This window comes from Myxine glutinosa, chromosome 3 (assembly GCF_964187855.1).
Source record: "Myxine glutinosa chromosome 3, kmMyxGlut1.1, whole genome shotgun sequence".
Lineage (NCBI taxonomy): Eukaryota > Metazoa > Chordata > Myxini > Myxiniformes > Myxinidae > Myxine > Myxine glutinosa.
The window spans coordinates 162,415,477-162,438,171 of NC_136263.1; the positions used below are offsets into that span (position 1 = coordinate 162,415,477).

Below are 22,695 nucleotides of genomic sequence, written 5' to 3' on the forward strand. Positions count from 1 at the left end.
CAGGTTATGGAGGGCTTTGTATGTCAAGAGGAGGATTTTGTACTGGATTCTCTGGGGGATGGGGAGCCAGTGAAGCTTGTAAAGGACGGGGGTGATGTGGTCACGGGTCCGGGAATGAGTGAGTAGACGGGCAGCGGAGTTCTGAATGTATTGGAGTTTATTGGTGATTTTTGAGGGTGAACCATAGAGGAGGCTATTGCAGTAGTCCAGACGGGAGGTGATGAAGGCGTGGATGAGGGTTTCTGCAGCCGTGGAGGAGAGGGATGAGCGGAGACGGGCAATGTTTTTCAGGTGAAAGAAGGCTGACTTTGTGATCTGTTTAGTGTATTTGTCGAAGGAAAGGGTTTGGTCAAAGATGACGCCAAGATTCCGGATGTGAGGGGAGGTGGATACTGGGATACCGTCGATGTTGAGGGCAAAGTTATGGGTGGATTTTGTGAGCGTTTTTGGGCCAATGATGATTATTTCAGATTTATCACAGTTAAGCTTGAGGAAGTTGATTTGAAGCCAGGATTTTATTTCAGTGATGCAGTTTGTCAGGATAGAGTGGGTGTCGGTGGAGACGGACTTGGTGGAGATGAAAAGCTGGATGTCATCGGCGAAGCAGTGGAATTGGAGACCATGACGGCGGATTAAGTGACCGAGCGGGGACAGGTAAAGGATGAAGAGGAGGGGGCCAAGAACTGAACCTTGGGGGACACCTTGGGGGAGGGGAGCAGTGGGGGATTTGCAGTTTTTGATGGAGATGAACTGGCATCTGTCAGAGAGGTATGATTTAATCCAAGAGAGGGCAGTGCCGGTGACGTTAAAGGTGGATTCAAGTCGGGTGAGGAGGATAGTGTGATCGATGGTGTCAAAGGCAGCGCTGAGGTCGAGGAGGACGAGAATGTTGAGGTTGCCAGCGTCAGAGGAGAGGAGAAGGTCGTTGGTGATTTTGAGGAGAGCAGTTTCAGTACTGTGGTTGGAGCGGAATCCGGATTGGAATGTTTCATACAAGTTATTGGCAGAGAGATGATGTTTGAGTTGAGTGGCTACAGCGCGTTCCAAAACTTTTGACAGAAAGGGTAGGTTGGAGATGGGTCTGAAGTTGTTTAGGGTGTCAGGGTTTAGACCAGGTTTTTTTAGAATGGGGGTAACAGCAGCAATTTTGAGGGAAGGTGGGACGATGCCTGTAGACAGGGAGGAGTTTATTGTTGCAATGATAAGTGGAGAGAGAGCAGGGAGGGAGGCTTTGACAAAGCTGGAGGGGATGGGGTCAAGAGTGCAGGTGGCAGTTTTCATTCCTATGAGGAGTTCAGAGAGGTCAGTAGGAGAGATTGGGGAGAACCGAGACAGGGGATGGCAGGACAAGGGGGGGCAGGTGGTTGGAGGGGGAGCGGGTGCGGCGGTGGTCAAGCTGTTGTAGATGTTGTCAATTTTGCGTTGGAAGAAAGAGAGGAAGGAGATGCAGTTGTCTACTGTGAATGACTGGGTGGTGGTGTTCAGGGGGCGGAGGAGTTTGTTTATTGTCGAGAAGAGTGCTTTTGGGTTTCCGGAGCCAGAGTGGATAATTTGAGAGTAGTAGGCAGAGCGGGCGCGGGAGAGGGCATCTTTGTAGTGTTGTATGTGGTCCTTGTAGGCTTGGGAGTGAACTGTGAGACCCGTTTTATTGCGGAGTCTTTCAAGTTGGCGAGCACGAGTTTTCATCAGGTGGAGTTCAGGGGTAAACCAGGGAGCAGAATGGGTGAAAGAAACTGTTTTGGTTTTTACAGGCGCAAGCTGGTCAAGGCAGGAGGAGAGAGTGTGGTTGTAGTAGTCAGTGAGGTCGGAAGGGGTGTGGAGGTCAATGAAGGGAGAAGTGGACATTTTTTCAGAGAGGGTGGATGAGAATGAGGTAGGTGAAAGAGCGTTTAGCTTACGGAAGTTGATTGTGCGATAATGCCTTGGTGTTGGGGCGGGGATGTTGATGGTCAGAGTGATGGCTAAGTGGTCAGAGAGGGTGAGGTCGGAGCCATAGAGATGGTGCAAATTTAATCCAGTGGAGCAGACAAGGTCCAAAATGTGACCACGGATATGGGTAGGAAAGTCGACATGTTGAGTGAGGTTAAAGCAGGTGAGTAAATCAGTGAAGTCAGTGGTTATTGTGGAGTCAGTGGAGTCCATGTGGATATTGAAATCACCAAGGAGGAGGATTGAGGGGGAGAGGGAACATAGCTGGGTCAGAAAGTAGGAGAAGTCAGACAGGAATGATGGGTGTGGTTTGGGAGGGCGGTAGACGACAGCCATGACTGACTGCGTGTGACCAGAGAGTTTTAAAGCCAGGTGTTCAAATGATGGAGCAGATGAGATGGAGATGAGGTTGGTCTTGATGTCTTGACGGTGGATAACGGCAATTCCACCACCTCGGCCCTCCGAGCGTGGTTTATTGACGTAGGAATATCCATTGGGTGTGGTGAGGTTGAGTGTGTAGTAGTCCAGAGGTTGTTGCCAGGTTTCGGTGAGACAGAGAAAGTCCAGTTTGTTATCCAGGATGTATTCGTTCAGGATGAGGCATTTATTGTTGAGGGACCGGGTGTTGAACAGGGTGAGCTTGATGTTGTTTTGAACAGCAGGGATGAATTCAGGTGATTTAGCCAGGGTTCGTAGGCAAGAGGTGCGATCGTGTGGGTTGCTGTGACCAGGTGCGCTGGGACGAAGAGTGAGAGTGCGCTGAGCCGACCAGAGGACGGGGATGGAGTGACCTGATTGCAAATAAACAAACTTGCGACCGGAGCCACGGTGAATGTACCTGGGTCGTCGGAGGAGTCCATTTGATTTGATGGCAGAGATGCATGATGGGGTGGAGCGGGTATTGAGCAGAAGAAGCCTTGCGGCGGAGTACTTCAGAGCCATGCCAGGCAGGAGCGAAGGGACGAGTACGAGGCCAAGGTCGAGGAGGCAAAGCGGCAAACGCAGCGGCAAACGCAGCGGCAAACGACTGCAGCCGCTAATCAAGACCACAGCGGCAAACAAGGCCACAAGGCCACCGGCAAACAAGGCCACGGCCACAATCAACGGGAGCGGGCCTTTCGAATTCCGTATTCCGTACCATCAAAAGCAGATTCCGTTATCCAGCCGGAGAACACGCGGCACGTGCGGGTGTGAAAAGGCAGGACAGGTGTGAGATGTCAGGTCAGAAAGGTAGAAGCAGACCCTGTACATCCATCCAGTCGGAGAAGCGGCGAATATGCAACGCCAGCGTCCTCTCGCAACCGAACCCGGAAGTTCAGAAAGTATCTCTTCATATATATATATATATATATATATATATCACACTCCACCGATCTGGGCTTTATGGCAGAGTGGCCAGACGGAAGCCTCTCGTCAGTGAAAGACACATGAAAGCCCGCTTGGAGTTTCCAAAAAAGCACCTAAAGGACTCTCAGACTGTGAGAAACAAGATTCTGTGGTCTGATGAAACCAAGATTGAACTGTTTGGCTTCCGTCTGGTCACTCTGCCATAAAGCCCAGATCGGTGGAGTGTTGCAGTGATTTTTGTCCTTCTGGAAGTTTCTCCCATCTCCACTCAGGGTCTCTGGAGCTCAGCCAGAGTGACCACCTTGGTTCTTGGTCATATATATATATATATACACACACACACAACATGATACTTAAAAAAGTGATTACAAAACTTGGTCGATGAGTTTGTTCGGTGACGAGAACAAGCCGATTAGATTTTGGTTCAGGTCGGAATCCAGATCCGGCCTATCATTGGGATACAAAACATAAACTGTTCAGCCTGGCTGACGGAGTTATGCACTCTGCCAAGTGTCGTTCTCGTTGATGTCAATGTTTTATATATGTTAGTTATTCTGAAGAACTTGTGTGCACAGTTTTATTTGCAGTATGTGTCATGCTTGTGAACTGTTATGTATATTTGATTGAAAAGCTAAAATTACTTGCTGGGTTAATGGTACAATAAAATGAGAGTTGTTTTGCAAGAACAATGCGAGGCAGAGACAAGTAAAAGTGATGGAAGTGCGAAACACAGCTGGAAGCACGAGCCAGATGAGTAATGGAGTTGATAGTCCAAAACAATCGAAAATATAATTGAGGGATGTAGTTTATACTTTAAAAAAAAAAATCGCATGTACTCTTTTGGTAAAGAAACCCAGAAAACAAAGATGATGAAGCGTTTTTTTTGTTTTAGTTGAATGGTTGAAACCCATTTCTTCCAACATTGTACATAGTCCAGAACCCGTTTGACATTTTCCTTGCTTTTTTTTTGGTCCACATTCCACCAAACTTGACCGACTGATGCCAGCCAGCACTTGTACATCAAAATCACCTCTTTTGAACACGTGTTGCTCCTCATCTGCATGATGGATTTGAGTGACGTCAAAGGATGCACATTGGTTCTTATCCCAATTTGCAGTAATTATGGAGTTATCTAGTTCTGTCAAGCCATGGCTGACTTCTGGAGAACATTTATGATCAGGTTTGTCCAATTATCCCTTTCATGCACTGCTTTCCGAAGCTCTTGCAGAGACAGCTTTGTTGCAGCTTTTACTCCAACCATTCTCTCATCTCCCCATCCTCTTCAGGCTGGAGTTCCCCAAGGTAGTGTTCTGGGTCCTGTGCTTTTTCTGGTCTTCATCAATGATCTCTCCGACTCTGGAAAATCCTCTCCATCTCTTTGCTGATGACTCCACTCTCTGCCGCCCTCAGATCTGCCGATGACTTCATCCCTCAGATCGGCAGTCTGCCGCCTCCTCACTCTGCAGACCTGGACAAAATCACAGACTGGTCAAACAAGTGGAACATGTCTTTCAATCCTGACAAATTTCACACTCTTACTCTGTTTCTCCAAAAGGACCGACTGGACAACCCTACCATCTACTTTCTGAACAATCCTCTCCAAGAAGTTCTGTCACTCAAGATTTTGGGTCTCACTATCTGCCATGATCTTTCCTGGGAAAACTACATTTCCAAGCTGGCCTCCAAAGCCAGTCGACGACTGGGCATCCTCCATCGTGCGAAGTCCTTCCTTGGCACACCTGAGTTCCTCACCACATACAAGGCTTTCATCTGCAGCTCAATGGAATACTGTTCTCCCCTCTGGGCTGGTGCTCCTGCCTCACACATAGCTCGGCTTCACGCTGTTGAAACCACAGCTTTCAGAATCATTGGAATCTCCTGTGATGAAGCTGATTGTGAGGGCCTTTCACTCACTCACTGCAGGCAGGTAGGTGGTCTTTCTGTCTTCTACCGACTCCTATCCGTCCTAGCTCCCCCAGCTCTATCTGTGCTCTGTCCCCCAAATATTCCTGCAGGTCACACAAGATCTGCCAGCAACCCTGTTCTGGTGAAACTGCCAAAATTAAGACCCTCTGCTCACCTTCACTCCTTCATTCCTCTTTACTCCTGCCTCTGGAACAAACTCCCTCACTCTCTCCAATCCCACTCCTCCCTCCAGGTCTTTAAAACGGTTGTTCACCACCATCTCTTATCTTACCCCATACAAAACCTTGATCTTTTCTACCCCCGTTAATTCACCCCAGAGCTACTTTTTTGAAATACCGACTTCTTTCCTGGAAGTCCTAGCAGTATCCATGTGTTTTATACCCCTCCTACCCCACCCCCCCCCTTCCCATGCCTCCTCCTCCCAAGCCTTCACCCTCCCACAGATCTGCTGATGTCCCTGTTTTCTGCTGTTGTACTTGTGTGCTTCCCTCTCTCTCCCCATTTTGTCTTCTGCTCCCTTTATTGTATGTTTTGTGTGGCCGTTTTTTTTTTTTGTTTTTTTTGTGTGCTTAATGTTAGCTCTTACACGAGCCTCGATCTTGTATACAAAAAAAGAGCCTCTTTGACATTTATTTTAGAACGTATAACGAAATGAACAGCAGGAACAGATGGGGGAAATCCCAACAGTAGGCCCAACGGAGAACATAGACGGAGGCGGACAACATGAGATGAGGGGTAAGGGAGAAAGTAAGGGGTTGAGGGTCACTGGCGCTGAGGCAGAAGCATATGATCTTGCGCTCACAAGCATATGATCAGATGAACCAATTGGAGCAGAAGAAGAGCAGGAGACATTTCAGGGAGGTTTGGCATCATGAAGTCCACAAGGGAGCATTGATTTGCCATTGAGAGAAATTGGGTCGGAAAGTCTACAGATTAGAGTCATTTAAGTCCTTTGCTGAAGTGCCATGGCTGGTGAGAGAGTTATCAACTGGTGATAACTAACACCTAGCTAATCTGCATGGTGACAGTGGAAATCATCACATATGAGGGAGAGAGGGTGGAACATGTTTTCGGAAGAGATTATATAGATGGAGTCATCACTCTGGAGGGTGGTGAAACACATAGACAAAGTGGAGGGGGAAGTCACAACCAAAGGTACTCTTGGGGGTTGGGAGGTGTAAGATCAGTACACTGACTGTGAGAAATTGAGTTATTGATGTAAAGTGCAACTCTGCTGCCAGGGAAATGTTCAGGCCTATCAAATTGGTGGAGACGACAGTCGCGATGAGACAATGCGGAGTCCGGGACGTCCTGCGGAAGGAATAATTCTGTTAAACAGATGATGTCCAGTTTATCAGCATTGGCCTGGGTTTGGAAATGTCAGGTTGGAGTGGAGGCCTCAGTTGTTTGAAGTCCTCTCAGATATGGACAGGGGAAGAAGCTTTGGGAGATTTCAGGGTGAGTGGGAAGCTCTGAGGGAACAAGGTGAAGGGGAAGGTTTCAGTGAGTGTAGTGAGGGGAAGCATTGAGAGGGTAAGGTAAGGAGCTAGGCAGAAAGGGGCGACATGAATCTTTGATGGGGTGGGGTGTAGGGTGATGCGGAAAAATGGGACGTGAAGTGGAGGGACGCTATTTCCAAATTCCAAAATTGGACAAATGGAGATAGGGATCATGGGATCTGTGGTGAGAATTTATGTTGAAGAAACGGAGAAAGGTGGTGCTGTACGTACGGGAGTGGGTTAGTGGACCGAGTGCTTAGCTGACAGTTTTGGGGAAAAAAACTATGTGAAGAAGAAGAGGAATCGATCGTGGTGAAAATGAACACGTGCGCTACTGCTGATGGAGAAATAAGGAAAGTGAAGCATTTTTAAAGGAATATAAGCGTTTACATTCAATGAAGATTCAGTTTGTATATGTTGAGAAAAAGGAGAGAAAAATAAAAATGGAGTGCAGGAAGTATCGGCAGAAGTAAATTCAAGCAGAACGTGATCGTTGTGGAGTGAAAAAGTTATTATTATTTATTTATTTATTTATTTTGTGCCGCCCTACAAGTTCATTGTAACTTCCCTCAAGCCCAATTATGGGTGGTGTTTGCCCTTTGTGAAGCAGTAGCAGGAAGAAATTGCACTCTGTGATGTGAACAATCAAAACTTTATCTCTTATGATATCCTCCTCACTTTTGGCCAGTAGAATGCCGTTCTGACACCAAACGTTTTAATTATTTTTCTTCTTTGCCTTGTCCTTGCGGACAGCAAAGCCAGAAGACTCTATTAGTCCACTCGAACTACGCATTGAAGAGCTGCGACACCACCTGCGCATCGAGTCTGCTGTTGCCGAAGGTGCCAAGAATGTCGTACGCCAGCTTAGTGCTGCTAAAGCCAAGGACAAAAGGCTGCTCACTGAGGTATGTACACAACAACTTCCCATTGGTAGGAATATATACCTTTTCTTCACTGACAAAAGTTATGTGGAGGAGTTTCATTATTAAATCTTTAAAGCATCAGGAATTCGGTAGACTTCCTCTGTCGGGATGGCACGGACACTCCATATGTTTAATACAATGCAAATTCTCAACAAAATCCACCAAGACAAACTTACAAACCTATAAAGTACCTACCAGTCATCTGTGGAGAATTTCAAATCCAACAACAATCGTGATGCATGGGATGGAGCTACAAAATTAACAGATCCAAAACAACAACAACACCAGGCATTTTAAGGCCATTTTCCCTGCTAGAGCGGGGGTTAGCCTTGCGGTCCCCATGACAATCTTTTCCATTTTGCCCTATTTTCTGCATCTCCCCTTGTTTAACCCCCTTGCCCGCATTTCTTCTTCCACCACCTTTAGCCAAGTCTTTCTCGGTCTTCCCCGTCCTCTACTTCCTTCAACATTTATTTCCATCACTTCTCAACCAGTTCATCATCAACTCTTCATCATCTTCATCATCAATTCTTCATTCATCTTCCATCAACTCTTCTCAACTCACAGACCCAAAACAGCCCGTTTGCAATTCTTCTTATTTTCGGACAGGCTAACTCAAATTGGTGTCAACTCAGTACTTGGATTAAACACGAATGAATGAATGAATGATCGTTTTAAGGCCATTTTCCCCGCTAGAGCAGGGGTTAGCCTTGCGGGCCCCATGACAATCATGGTTCCCTGTTTGAGGCAATGTTTTTATGGCCGGATGCCCTTCCTGACGCCAACCCTTAGTCGCCTCTTAGATGCGCAGGGATACGGTGTACCTATTCTAAACCGGGGTACACACCGTGATCATTCATCCCAGCAAGCTGGTACTCAATTTGCCGACCTCGGAAGGGTGACAGGCTGAGTCAACCCCCCTGGCGTTCATTCAGCGATCGACCGGGATTCGAACCCAGGATCCTAGGATCCCAAGCCGGCACCCTAACCGCTAGCCCAACACGAATCTACTGCATTTATACAGCAGGAAGGACCACCACTCTTCAACATTTTCAAATCTTGAAAGGAATCTACGAAGTGGCCATCATTCCAAATGGATGTTGGGATGGACAGGGAACAATTATAATTCAAAGAAAACTGTGGGGGATGGTTTCACATCATAATTTCTTGTGACAATCCCTAATTGTTGTACACCGCTCCTTTCCTATGCCATCTCCAGGCATTGCAAATCGTCATTGCCGGGCACCAAAGGGGGCTCGGCAGTGACGCACGCTGAAAGAGAGTACTCAGTTTTCACTCTGGTTGTTTGTTGTACACCGCTCCTTTCCTATGCCACCTCCAGGCATTGCAAATCGTCATTGCCGGGCACCGAAGGGGGCTTGGCAGTGACGCACGCTGAAAGAGAGTACTCAGTTTTCACTCTGGTTTCTTGTTTGTTTGTTTTCTTGTTTCCTTGGTTGTCCGGACGATATCTCAGCCATCCTTTGAGCTAGGAAGCTGAAATTTCGGCACAGTAGTGAGCAAGTCCTTTTTCAAAAACGGTATTTTTTTTTTTGATTAATCCAAAAATTGAGGAGTTATTTAATTATTAGCGATTAATTAAGTACTTATTTAATTAATCAAATTTCCTTTCTCTTCTGACCATTAACTCAGGCACCTTTTGAGATAGGAAGCTGATATTTGGACATTCCAATGACCAGGTGATTTGGCTGCAAAGGATATTTTTGATTTATTAATTAATCAATTAATCGATTAATTATTTAATTATTCGATTAATGACCAAAATTTTTTTTTTTTTTAAGTTACACATTCTGATGAAATAGTGGTAGTTTATGTGTCCTCTGACCAAATTGATTAATAATTTAATTTTTTTATGATTATTATTTATTTATTTTCATTATTAATCATTTATTTATTTTCTTTCTCATTTGGCCAATATCTCAGGCACCTTTTGAGCTGGGAAGCTAATATTTGGACATGAGTGACCAAGTGATGTGGCTATGAAGGATATTTTTGATTTATTGATTAATCATTTCATCTATTAATTATTTATTGATTAATCGATTAATTATTTATTGAGTAATCAATTAATTATTTAATTTTTTATAAATGACTTATTTAATTAAATTTCTAAAAGATACATCTTCGGATGAAGCACTAGTGGTTTAGTTATGCGATTAGCCAATTGATTATGAAAATAATTTGTGATAATCTTTTATTGATTTTAATTATACAATTAATCAATCAATTAGTGTACACCTCTCCCTCCCAATGCAGCCTCAATGAGCTGCACCGCGGTATTGCCGGGCGCCGGAGGCGCCCCGGCAATGCCGCGCTGCAGCATATTTAATTATTTGGCATGGGGCGGTGTACTTTGAATGTATGTGTACTTGTTGTACACCGCTCCTTTCCTATGCCATCTCCAGGCATTGCAAATCGTCATTGCCGGGCACCAAAGGGGGCTCGGCAGTGACGCACGCTGAAAGAGAGTACTCAGTTTTCACTCTGGTTTCTTGTTTGTTTGTTTTCTTGGTTGTCCGGACGATATCTCAGCCATCCTTTGAGCTAGGAAGCTGAAATTTCGGCACAGTAGTGAGCAAGTCCTTTGTCAAATACGGTATTTTTTGTTTTTTGAATAATCAATTAATTGAGGAGTTATTTAATTATTAGCGTTTAATTAAGTACTTATTTAATTAATTAAATTTCATTTCTCTTCTGACCATTATTAACTCAGGCACCTTTTGAGTTAGGAAGCTGATATTTGGACATGCCAATGACCAGGTGATTTGGCTGCAAAGGATATTTTTGATTTATTAATTAATCGATTAATTATTTAATTATTCGATTAATGACAAAAATTTTTTTTTTTTTAAAGTTACAGATTCTGATGAAATAGTGGTAGTTTATGTGTTCTCTGACCAAATTGATTAATAATTTAATTTTTTTATGATTATTATTTATTTATTTTCATTATTAATCATTTATTTATTTTCTTTCTCATTTGGCCAATATCTCAGGCACGTTTTGAGCTGGGAAGCTAATATTTGGACATGAGTGACCAAGTGATGTGGCTATCAAGGATATTTTTGATTTATTGATTAATCATTTCATCTATTAATTATTTATTGATTAATCGATTAATTATTTATTGAGTAATCAATTAATTATTTAATTTTTTATAAATGACTTATTTAATTAAATTTCTAAAAGATACATCTTCGGATGAAGCACTAGTGGTTTAGTTATGCGATTGGCCAATTGATTATGAAAATATTTTGTGATAATCTTTTATTGATTTTAATTATACAATTAATCAATCAATTAGTGTACACCCCTCCCTCCCAATGCAGCCTTAATGAGCTGCACTGCGGTATTGCCGGGCGCCGGAGGCGCCCCGGCAATGCCGCGCTGCAGCATATTTAATTATTTGGCATGGGGCGGTGTACTTTGAATGTATGTGTACTTGTTTGTTTTCTTTCTTGGTTGTCCGGACGATATCTCAGCCATCCTTTGAGCTAGGAAGCTGAAATTTCGGCACAGTAGTGAGCAAGTCCTTTGTCAAATACGGTATTTTTTGTTTTTTGAATAATCAATTAATTGAGGAGTTATTTAATTATTAGCGTTTAATTAAGTACTTATTTAATTAATTAAATTTCATTTATCTTCTGACCATTATTAACTCAGGCACCTTTTGAGTTAGGAAGCTGATATTTGGACATGCCAATGACCAGGTGATTTGGCTGCAAAGGATATTTTTGATTTATTAATTAATCAATTAATCGATTAATTATTTAATTATTCGATTAATGACAAAAAAATTTTTTTTTTTTAAGTTACAGATTCTGATGAAATAGTGGTAGTTTATGTGTTCTCTGACCAAATTGATTAATAATTTAATTTTTTTATGATTATTATTTATTTATTTTCATTATTAATCATTTATTTATTTTCTTTCTCATTTGGCCAATATCTCAGGCACCTTTTGAGCTGGGAAGCTAATATTTGGACATGAGTGACCAAGTGATGTGGCTATCAAGGATATTTTTGATTTATTGATTAATCATTTCATCTATTAAGTATTTATTGATTAATCGATTAATTATTTATTGAGTAATCAATTAATTATTTAATTTTTTATAAATGACTTATTTAATTAAATTTCTAAAAGATACATCTTCGGATGAAGCACTACTGGTTTAGTTATGCGATTAGCCAATTGATTATGAAAATATTTTGTGATAATCTTTTATTGATTTTAATTATACAATTAATCAATCAATTAGTGTACACCTCTCCCTCCCAATGCAGCCTCAATGAGCTGCACTGCGGTATTGCCGGGCGCCGGAGGCGCCCCGGCAATGCCGCGCTGCAGCATATTTAATTATTTGGCATGGGGCGGTGTACTTTGAATGTATGTGTACTTGTTTATATACTTTTTGGCATACCATCCCTACATCCTCTTGCAGTAAAAAATGTTTTTAATTACAATACTGTGCTTGCATATATTTTAAACACTTCACTTTGCTGGTTTTGCAGTTATTTAACTTTCATTTGTATAGGCACAGACCGAGTTACAGGAGTCGAGTCAGAAGATGGACCTGTTGCAGCTGTCACTGGAGCGGCGACTGTCCGAACTTCCGGAAGAGCACCCCAAACGCTTTGCCATCCAAAAGGAGCTGTCTGTCATGGCTTCTCCAACCCTTTCTCCACGTCACAGTTTCATTGGTTTGGGCGAATCGCCCACTCATCAATACACCAACATCAGCAAGCCTGCAGCACTTACTGGTAAATGGGATATTCGGATTTTTATGCCTCTGCCAACGAAGTCGCCAGAGGCATTATGTTTTCAGGTTGTCTGTCCGGCTGTCCGTCCGTCCGTGATAGGTTTTCGTAACCGCGATCATTTGAGAATGGCCGAAGGGATCTTGTTCAAACTTGGTGCAGGTATGTGTAATGAGGTAAAGATGAACTGATTAGATGTTGGAGTCACAAGATCAAAGGGCAGAGGTCATGTTAGGTAAAAATCCTGTTACCACGATATTTTGTGAACCAGTGATGGGATTCAGACCAAATGTGGTACAAATATGTATTATGATGCAAGGATGAACATATTCGATTTTGGGGTAAAGAGGTCAAAGTCTGTAATAGGTCTATAACTTGAGAACAGCTGAAGTGATCTAATTCAAACTTGGTGCAGGTATGTATGATGTAAATATTAACTGATTAAATTTCGGGGTGAAGAGGTCAAAGGTCATGTCAGGTAAAAATGTGATAACTTGAGAACAGCGAAATGGATTTAAATCAAACTTGGTACAAGTATTATAATGATGTACTAATGTGGGCAGAGGCATATCGGTCGACGTCGTGACGTCAAAGAGTGTTGTTCTCTTTGTCATTGGTAATGATTGCACATTAATGACTCGTGTGCAGCTTTGAAAGCTGACGACTGATTTTTCCATTTTTTTCCCAGTCGCTGTCTTTTGGGATATGACAAGTGATACAAACCTTCCCAAGGATGCACTCATTGGCCGATCAGCTTTGAAGCTGTACTTTGGTGATGAGCTGTCTGTTTCTGGTGCTCTGCTAAAAAATGCCAGTGCTTTGCAGCCAATGTTATCTCATGGCAAGGGTAGTTTTCATTCGTCTCCCCAACATTAGTCAGGCAGACATCTGTAATTGTTCAGGGTACCAGATCAAAGAAAGATGCAATGGGACATTTATCATCCACCAACTAATGCTAACAGATGAGACCCCCAGCTTAACGTGCATCCGAGGAACGGCACACTTTGTAACACAACCTCTCACCTGCGAAGCATTAATCCGCTATTTTATTGGTAGGTATATTATAACGCCTTTTTCTTCTTCTTCTATAAAAGGATGCTTTCGACTTGCTCACCAAATCTATTCATTCCAAAAAAAAATTCCATCTCTTACAGTTCCACTTTTCTACATTCCCGAAACTCTCCTAGACTCCACCCCTCCTCCAGCATCCTCAAACGTATTTTTGACTCGAAGGTCACAAGAAACTTATTTTGCAACAAATGTTCGTTTTCCATTAATCGTACACTTTGTAAAATCCAATCTCACCCCTCCCCTCCAAATCTTCCCCATCACCCCTCCAAATCTTCCCCATCACCCCTCCCCTCCAAATCTACCCACTTGCCCCTCCCCTCCAAATCTTCCCCATCACCCATCTCTTTCAAACCTTCCCCCTTGCCCCTCCCCTCCAAATCTTCCCCATCACCCATTCCTTTCAAATCTTTCCCCTTGCCCCTCCCCTCCTAAACTCCCCCCACACCCCTCCCCTCTGAGACTCTCCCTCTCCCTCGCCCCTCCCCTCCTAGACTCCCCTCTCACCCCTCCTCCTCAAAGCGTCCTCCCCACTTCTTCCCCCTTCCAACTTTCACCTTCATCTCCCCCAACCTTCTGCCTCGCTCTTCCCCCTCCCCAAATAACACCTCACTGTGCCTCACCCAATCACCATCAAACCTTTTGTCTGCCCCATCCTTCCCTTTCTCCAAGCTATTCTGAAATCTCTGACACACCTTCAACAGCTCTCCCTACCCCTTCCTCCTCTTCCACATCTTACCCTACCCCTCCCCCCCCCCCCTGTTCTGTATCCGATGCTCCCCCTTCCTCTTCATTAACGGTATGGACCTCAAACATCCGGGGCCTTCGCTCAAACTTGACTGATCTCTCCATACAGGTTGCTTCTGACAAACCAGACGTGATCTGCTTAACAGAAACTTTCCTCCTTCATGATGTCTCTGATTCCTTGGTACCTCTCCCAGGTTACTCCCTCCTCCGGTATGATAGACCTGAGCCTCGTCCTGGAGGCGGGGTTGCTATCTTTATAAAAAAAACTCTCTTCCTCACTCACGCTGCACTGCCCTCTCTCCACCTCACCCCCAGGAATACCTCTGGCTACGGCTTCCCCTTCGCTCCCACCTCTTGTTCATATGTGTGTTGTACCGTCCACCAAACAGTGATGACTCCATCTACATCTCGCTGTCTGATAATATGGACCAACTTCGGTCTTCCCATCCCAACTCTCTCTTCCTCATATGTGGTGATTTCAATTGTCACCATGCCAGTTGGCTGGGTGTGGGTACCTCTCTCACCAGCCATGGCTCCTCAGCAAAGGACGTCTGCGACTCACTGGGACTTACACAATTTGTCAATTTCCCGACCCGGATCTCAGTCAACGGAGCATCTTCTCTTCTGGACTTGGTTATGACTAACTTCCCTGAAAATGTCTGCTGCTCCTCTTCTGCTCCAATCGGCTCATCTGATCATGTGCTTGTTAAAGTGGACATCTCTCTGACCATTCTCAGAGAGCCTCCTCAGCGTCGACGAGTCTGGCATTTCACTCAGGCCAACTGGCACGGTCTTCAAGCAGCCATCAATCATCTGGACTGGTCTCCCATCTCTACCGCCTCTGACATCAACTCATCCTGGGAATTCTTCCAAAGTAAATTGCTCTCTCTCATGCACAGATTTATCCCATCTCGTCTTCAGTTGTCATACCCTTCCTCCCGTCCATGGTACACGGAATCTTGTGGTGAGGCTGTTGCCCAGAAACAACTTGCCTTCGTCTCCTGGAAAGCAAATCCAACGGAAGGAAATCTCGTTTCCTTTCACAAAGCCCGAAACAAGTGTGTCCACCCTCGGCAGAGCCAGGAAACGATATCTCTCCGTTCTCAAGACCGAACTCTCTTATCTGTCTCCCTCTTCCAAATCCTGGTGGCGTCTGGTCAAATCTGTTTCTGGTGTTTGTTCCCCCTCCATTGCCTCCCTCACCTCAAACGGCTACACAGCTGACTCCGCACGTGAAAAAGCTGAATGCGTCAACTCTGTGTTTGCCTCTAAATCTTGTGTCCCAAACCCATCCCTCTCTGTACCCACAGTACCCAGTCGTACCCAGCCGCTCCTGGACTCTGTGTCCTTTCCTCCTGACAAGGTGGAAAAGTTTCTGTCAAACCTCGACTCTCATTCTGCAATTGGATCTGACGGCATCAGCCCACGGGTCCTAAAATCCTGTTCGTCCGCTCTTTCACTCCCTCTCTCTGTTCTCTTCACCCTCTCTTTTGCTCAAGGTCATCTGCCATCTTCTTGGAAATCAGCCAACATCACCGCTTTGCACAAAAAAGGTGCAAAAACAGATCCTAGCAACTACAGACCAATCAGCCTTCTCCCAATTATCAGCAAAGTCTTAGAATCCATCATTGCTTCGGATATGAAATCTTTCCTCTTCTCCAATGGCTTGATCTCTGATCATCAATTTGGTTTCAGACCAGGTCACTCTACTCCGGACATGCTGCTTCTGCTTTCTCAACAATGGATAGAGGTCCTCAATGCCAAACAGGAAATTAGAGCTGTCTCCCTTGACATATCACGTGCCTTCGATGCGGTCTGGCACCCCGCTCTGCTCACCAAACTCTCCTCCTTTGGTATCCATTGAAATCTCCACGCATGGCTGGCGGACTTCCTCTCTAGTCGTAGTCAACGTGTGGCCCTGAATGGGTTTCTCTCATCTCCTCTTCCTGTTCAGGCTGGAGTTCCCCAAGGCAGTGTTCTGGGCTCTGTGCTTTTTCTGGTCTTCATCAATGATCTCTCTGACTCTCTTGAAAATACTCTCTATCTCTTTGCTGATGACTCTACTCTCTGTCGCTCCATTCCTCATCCCTCAGATCGGCAGTCTGCAGCCTCCTCACTCTCTGCAGACCTGGACAAAATCACAGACTGGGCAAACAAGTGGAACATGTCTTTCAATCCTGACAAATCTCACACTCTTACGATGTTTCTCCGAAAAGACCGACTGGACAACCCTCCCATCCACTTTCTGAATAATCCTCTCCAAGAAGTTCTGTCACTCAAGCTTTTGGGTCTCACGATCTGCCATGATCTTTCCTGGGAAAACCACATTTCAAATCTGGCCTCCAAAGCCAGTCGCCGACTGCGCATCCTCCGTCGTGCGAAGCCCTTCCTTGGCACACCTGAGCTCCTCACCACATACAAGGCTTTCATCCGCAGCTCAATGGAATACTGCTCTCCGCTCTGGGCTGGTGCTACTGCCTCACACCTAGCTCGTCTTCACGCTGTTGAAACCAAAGCGTTCAGAATCATTGGAATCTCCCGCGATGAAGCTAACTCCGAGGGCCTTTCACTCACTCACCGCAGGCAGGTTGGTGGTCTTTCCGTCTTCTACCGACTCCTCTCCGGCCTTGCCCCCCCGGCTCTCTCTGGGCTCTGTCCTCCAAATATTCCTACAGGTCGCACAAGATCTGCCTGCAACCCTCTTATGGTTAAACTGCCAAAATCAAGACTCTCTGCTCACCTGCACTCCTTCATTCCTCTTTTCTCCCACCTCTGGAACAAACCTCTCACTCTCTTCAATCCCACTCCTCCCTCCAGGTCTTTAAAACATCTGTTCACCACCATCTCTTATCTTCCCCCATCCAAAACCTTGATCTTTTCTACCCCCGCTAATTTCATCCCAAATCCACTTTTTTGAAATACCAATTTCTTTCCTGGAAATCCTTGGTGTCCTTGTGTTTTATACTTCTCCCCCCACCCCTTCCCACGCCTCCTCCCCCCAAGCCCTCTCCCTCCCACACATCTCCCGATGTCCCTGCTCTCAAATGTTGTGTTTGTGTGCTTCCCCTTCTCTCCCCATCTTGTCTACCGCTCCCTCTTTTTATATATTTTGTTTGTCTGTTTGATTTTTTTGTGTGATAAATGTTAGCTCTTTCACGAGCCTCGATTCTGTATCCAAAAAAAGAAAAAGAAAAAAAAAAGCCAACACTCGATCCCAAACTATACAGCACAAAGGGAACTGTGGTAACCTCTGCACCATCATGTCTGGTGAGGTGATGATGAAGTGATTGTATTAGGTGATGGAATAAATTCATTTATTATTATATCTGCTCTGCTGCTGACAGCCGAAGTGCCCGGTGGGGGTCCTCACCCCCTCTCGTCAAAAATCAAGGTGGGGAACCCAATCGAAGCAAGGAAGGAAATCACTCCATTTATCACGACCAAACGTCTGATGCCCCACGTGGAGATCGGTCTCTGAGATTTGGGACATGGAATGTAGGGACAATAACAGGGAGATCAGGAGACGTCGTGGAAGTAGTGGTCAGAAAAGAGTGGACATATGTGGTGTGCAGGAGAGGAGATGGAAGGGAAGTGGTGTGAGAATGGTGAAGGGTAGGCAGGGACAGAAATACAAGTTTGTGTGGCAAGCTTGTATTTCTGTTTGTATTACAAGTTTGTTGGTGTCCTGTTTTCTGAGGAGTTTGTAGACAGTGTGGTGAGTGTGACTAGAGTGAGTGAAAGGTTGATGATGGTGAGAATGATGATTGGAAAGCTCTTAGTGAACGTTATCTCGGGATATGCCCCGCAGGTTGGTCGGAGCGATGAAGAGAAGGACCAGTTCTGGTGTGCAATATAGAAGCTGATGGAAAACGTGAAAGATGAGGAAGTTGTTGTGGTAGGATGAGACCTAAATGGACATGTGGGAAGGAGTATGGACGGTTTTGAGGGAGTTCATGGGGGTTACGGATATGGTGTGAGAAATGGATGAGGTGAAAGGATTTTGGAGTTTGCTGGTGTAGCTGATTTGTTGATTTGTAATACTCAGTTCCAGAAAGAGGATAATAAGCTTGTTACATACACGTCAGGTGGGTTGTCGACAACCGTTGACTACCTGATGGTGCGTAGGCGAGATAGGGGGCACCTCCGGGACACAAAGGTGATCCCGGGGGAGGAGGCTGTTTCACAGCACCACTTGGTTGTCTGCGACATAAGGGTGAAAGGTGTGAGGAGAGATCGGCGGGTGAAGTACCAACCGAGAATGAAGGTGTGGAGGTTGAAAGGGGTGACAGTGAGGGGGGCATTAAAAGAGAGGCTGAGTATGGTAGAGGATGATGTGGTTGAGCTTGAAAGTGGTTGGATGTCAATGAAAGATAGACTGTTGGGAGCCGTTGATAAGGTATGTGGATGGACAAAAGGATCACCGAGGCACTCGGAAACATGGTGGTGAGATGATGAAGTTGGAAAGACGATTGAGGAGAAGAGGAAGAAGGTCAAGGAGTGGCAGAAGGCGAAGGGTACGGGGGCAGAAGAGGCAGCGCATGAAAGTTATAAGGCAGCCAAGAAGGCTGCAAAGAAAGAGGTAGCAAAGGCACAGGAGGCATTTAGGAAAATGTTCGGCGAAAGCATGTATCCGAGTATCATGTATGTATCCATGTATGAAAGCATGTCCAAGAGGGTTAGAGAGCGGAATTCAGGATTGCAAAGCAGATAGCAAAAGAGAGGTGCGATGTGATGGGGGTGAGTTGCTTGAAGGATGAAGTGGGACAAATCATTGTGGACCCAGATGGAATTAAAGGAAGATGGAAGAGACATATGGAAATGCTGTTGAATGCAGAGAATGAATGGGACGGCAACATGGAGAGTAACCCCGTTTTATGACCAGCAGAGAAGATAACCGAGAGGGAAGTTGAGGAAGCGATAAAACAATGAAGAGTAGAAAAGCGGGAGGGCCGATGGGAGTTGTGGGAGATATGTTGAAGGCAGCGGGAAGTTGGAGTGTGACGAGAATGACAGAGATCTGTAATGTGGTGGTAAAAGAAGGCCGCATTCCAGTGGATTGGGAACTGAGTACCCTCGTCCCTCTATACAAGGGGAAAGGTGACCCTCTGGACTGTGGTTCGTATCGAGCGATAAAGTTGTTAGAGCATGGAATGAAGGTATTGGAAAGGCTGTTGGAGAAGAGGATAAGGAAGAAAGTGAAGATCGACTGGGAAGTGGCCATGTGCTGTGTGCAGGAAGGGTGTCAGAGTGAACCCCATTGAATGTACAATGTGCGCTGAGTGGGTTCATCAAAAATGTAGTGGTCTGAGAGGGTCATTAACCAGTGTGGCAGCTACATGCCAGTGTAAGGTGTGCACAGAAGGAGCTGCAGATTGAGGAAATGCTGAGTTGGATCTTGGAGACTGCGTGATGCTGGAAGGTGTGAAAACATTTTGCTACCTAGGAGACATGGTGAATGGAGAAGGTGGATCAGACTCGGCGACGGTTGCGAGAGTGAGATGTGCATGGAAGAAGTTTCGGTCATTGAATGGCGTGCTTACGAGGAGGGGAGTGTCGTTGAAGCTGAATGGAAAGGTATATGCTGCATGTGTGAGAAGTGTTATGATTTATGGGAGCGAGACATGGGTAATGAACATAGAGCAACAACGAAGGCTGGAAAGGGTGGAAATGCGAATGGTTCGGTGGATGGGTGGAGTATCGTTGAGAGAGAGGAAGACAAATGATGAATTGCGAACGATGATGGGAATCGAGCCTGTGATGGATGCTGTGAAGAGAAACAGGTTGAGATGGTTTGGTCATGTGTTGAGGATGGATGAAAGTGACTGGGTGAGAATAGTGATGGAAATTAATGTATAAGGAAGTAGAGGACAGGGAAGACCGAGCAAGACTTGGCTAAAGGTGGTGGAAGAAGAAATGCGGGCAAGGGAGTTAACAAGTGGAGATGTAGAAAATATTGCAAAGTGGAGAAGATTGTCATGGGCCAGCAAGGCTAACCCCCGCTCTCGCAGGGAAAATGGCCTTAAAATGCCTGTTGTATTATATCAGCTCTGCATGACTGAAAACATTTTCTTGCCGAGCTCATGTTTACAACAACAGTATTCTTTCACGTCTTCATTCGGATATTCTGTGTGAGATCATTCAAGGTTTGTGTGCAAAAGGATGAAATGTCATAACGACACAAGCTTTTCTTGATGAAAAAAATCTCATAATAGATGTTTATGTGTTAATATTGATAAACCGATATTACTGTCTACAAAAGTTAGACTTTCCTAGTTAAATGCATTGGCACACTGGCGCACAAGACATTTTTCAGCCAAATCGGCCAGAAGCCATTAAATAAAAACAATACAGTTGATTGTTAGTTTTCTCTAGTTTTCAAATTAGGAGCTTGGAGCGATTTTGTGCATTATACGATACAATTTGCAACAATGGCCTCTCACGGACTAATGAAAGTATATACTCAAAATATATTTTCTGATTTGAGGATCGGAGCTGGTGGAATAAATATGATCTTTCTATTATTCCAAATAAGTTGAGAAGAGTGATGGAAATTGATGTAGAAGGAAGTAGAGGACGGGGAAGACCGAGAAAGACTTGGCTAAAGATGGTGGAAGAAGAAATGCGGGCAAGGGGGTTAACAAGGAGAGATGCAGAAAATAGGGCAAAATGGAGAAGATCGTCATGGGGACCGCAAGGCTAACCCCCGCTCTAGCAGGGAAAATGGCCTTAAAATGCATGTTGTTGTTGTTGTTGTTGTATTATTCCAAATATGAAGCACCCACACCAAATCCAGTGTATTTCTTAGGAAGGTCTTTCTAATTGCAAACTCCATTAAATAAACCACCAAGTATGTTCACACAAGGCACTCTGGCAAGGTTCAAAGTGCACTCACCTGCAGGGATGATCTGGGGGTGTGGGTAGAACGCTACCATCTACGAACCTTCGGGCCTTGCACCGGCCCACATTGCCAGGACTTTTAGCAGTACGAAAAGCTGCAAGATCTCAGCCTTATGGGTGAGCTGAGAAGGTTCTCCAACTCTTTTGTAGTGCAAAGGCACACCCTTTATCTCAGGTACTTTTCCAAGTATTTTCAACTTCTAGACATTTTGTAAGCCATTTTGGGTAACACATCCGATCTTGCACACACAATAATCGTTTGCTTGCCCCGATCAATATTGCTGCTCATGGGTTCTGCGCATGCTTGCCGAGCATTCTGGGGCGGATTACATCATCCCCCCTTCAATTCCCCCATCCTAAACCCATGGGTCTATCATTTTCTTTCTTAACCCCAGGGTCCCCTCATAAATCTTAACCCCAGGGTCCAGGGTCTCTGCGTATAACTACCGGTTTTCAACACGTTGTATAAAGTGGTTCAGGAGTTCATAAAAGTCAAAAAACCCTTCTCAAATCGTATTTCGTATGATAACATTTTCAGGATACACTAGTGCGCGTGTTGGGTGAACAGCCAAGCAGTGCATGTGTGAAATTAGCAAAGTGCACATGGAATTGTGTGTTAAACATCAACTATTTCACTAAAAAAGAAAATTGTGCCCTCTCCAAGAATCTCCAATTGGAATTATAAAATGGCTTTACCCATTAACATCTCGTTCCAATTTAAAATATATCGATTCTTAACTTGCATGTTGGTATGAAGTCTTGCGAATTTGAGCTTGTTCCATTGTGTGCTCCCAACAGGTACTTTGGAGGTCCGGCTCATGGGATGTCAGGATCTCCTGGAGAACGTCCCAAGCCGTTCAAAGGGTTCCCCCACAATGATAGTGACTTCCAGCCCAGGCGAGAACAAAAGTTCTTTTATTGCCCGTCGGAGCATGTACGGAAGGCCCAGCTCTGCTCGCTACAGCCTCAAGCCTGATGAGATCTCAAGTATGATTTTTTTTCTCTGACCTGTGGCATTTACCGTGCTTTGACATTGGAACTGTTTTATCAATGGGAAATTATTACCTCCGCCCACCGACGCTGGTTATGAATTCACCCCCGTCTGTGTGCATGATATCTCAAAATGTTGTGGACGGATTCGGGTGAAATCTGGTGGACATGTTGGGTGTGTGACCAGGACAAATCGATTCGATTTTGGTTCAGGTCCAAATCCGGATATGAGAGTTTTGAAATTTTCAAAGTGATTCTTCACCATTGAGAGATTAGGCCAAAAACGATATATAATGATATCTCAAAAAGTTGTGGATGAGTTGGTTAGGTGACAAGAACAAGCCGATTAAATTTTGGTTCAGGCCCGAATCCGAATCCGGCCTTTCAGCGGGATACAAAATGTAAACTAATAAGTTATTGCATTGTGCCATCTACTGACCACCCTTCCAGTTATTTATGTCAAGCGATTTTCTTTTCTGGATGTTTTTTAAATTATTATCTCACCTGGACCGAAGTTCAGGGGAGCTTATGCGATGGCGCGTCGTCCATCCATCAGCCCGCCCGTCCGTCCGTCTGCAAACACTTGA

At 44.8% G+C, this 22,695-nt stretch overlaps 1 protein-coding gene across 1 annotated transcript in view; it reads left to right on the plus strand.

Moving 5' to 3' along the window:
* The window catches only part of LOC137423085 (serine/threonine-protein kinase N2-like), a 173,791-nt gene that overhangs the window by 63,549 nt on the left and 87,547 nt on the right, over positions 1-22,695 (plus strand). The window contains exons 6-8 of the mRNA XM_068109882.2: positions 7,455-7,606; positions 12,184-12,409; positions 21,917-22,105. Of these exons, the coding sequence (XP_067965983.2) occupies positions 7,455-7,606; positions 12,184-12,409; positions 21,917-22,105 (567 nt within the window). The remainder of the gene's footprint in view (positions 1-7,454; positions 7,607-12,183; positions 12,410-21,916; positions 22,106-22,695) is intronic.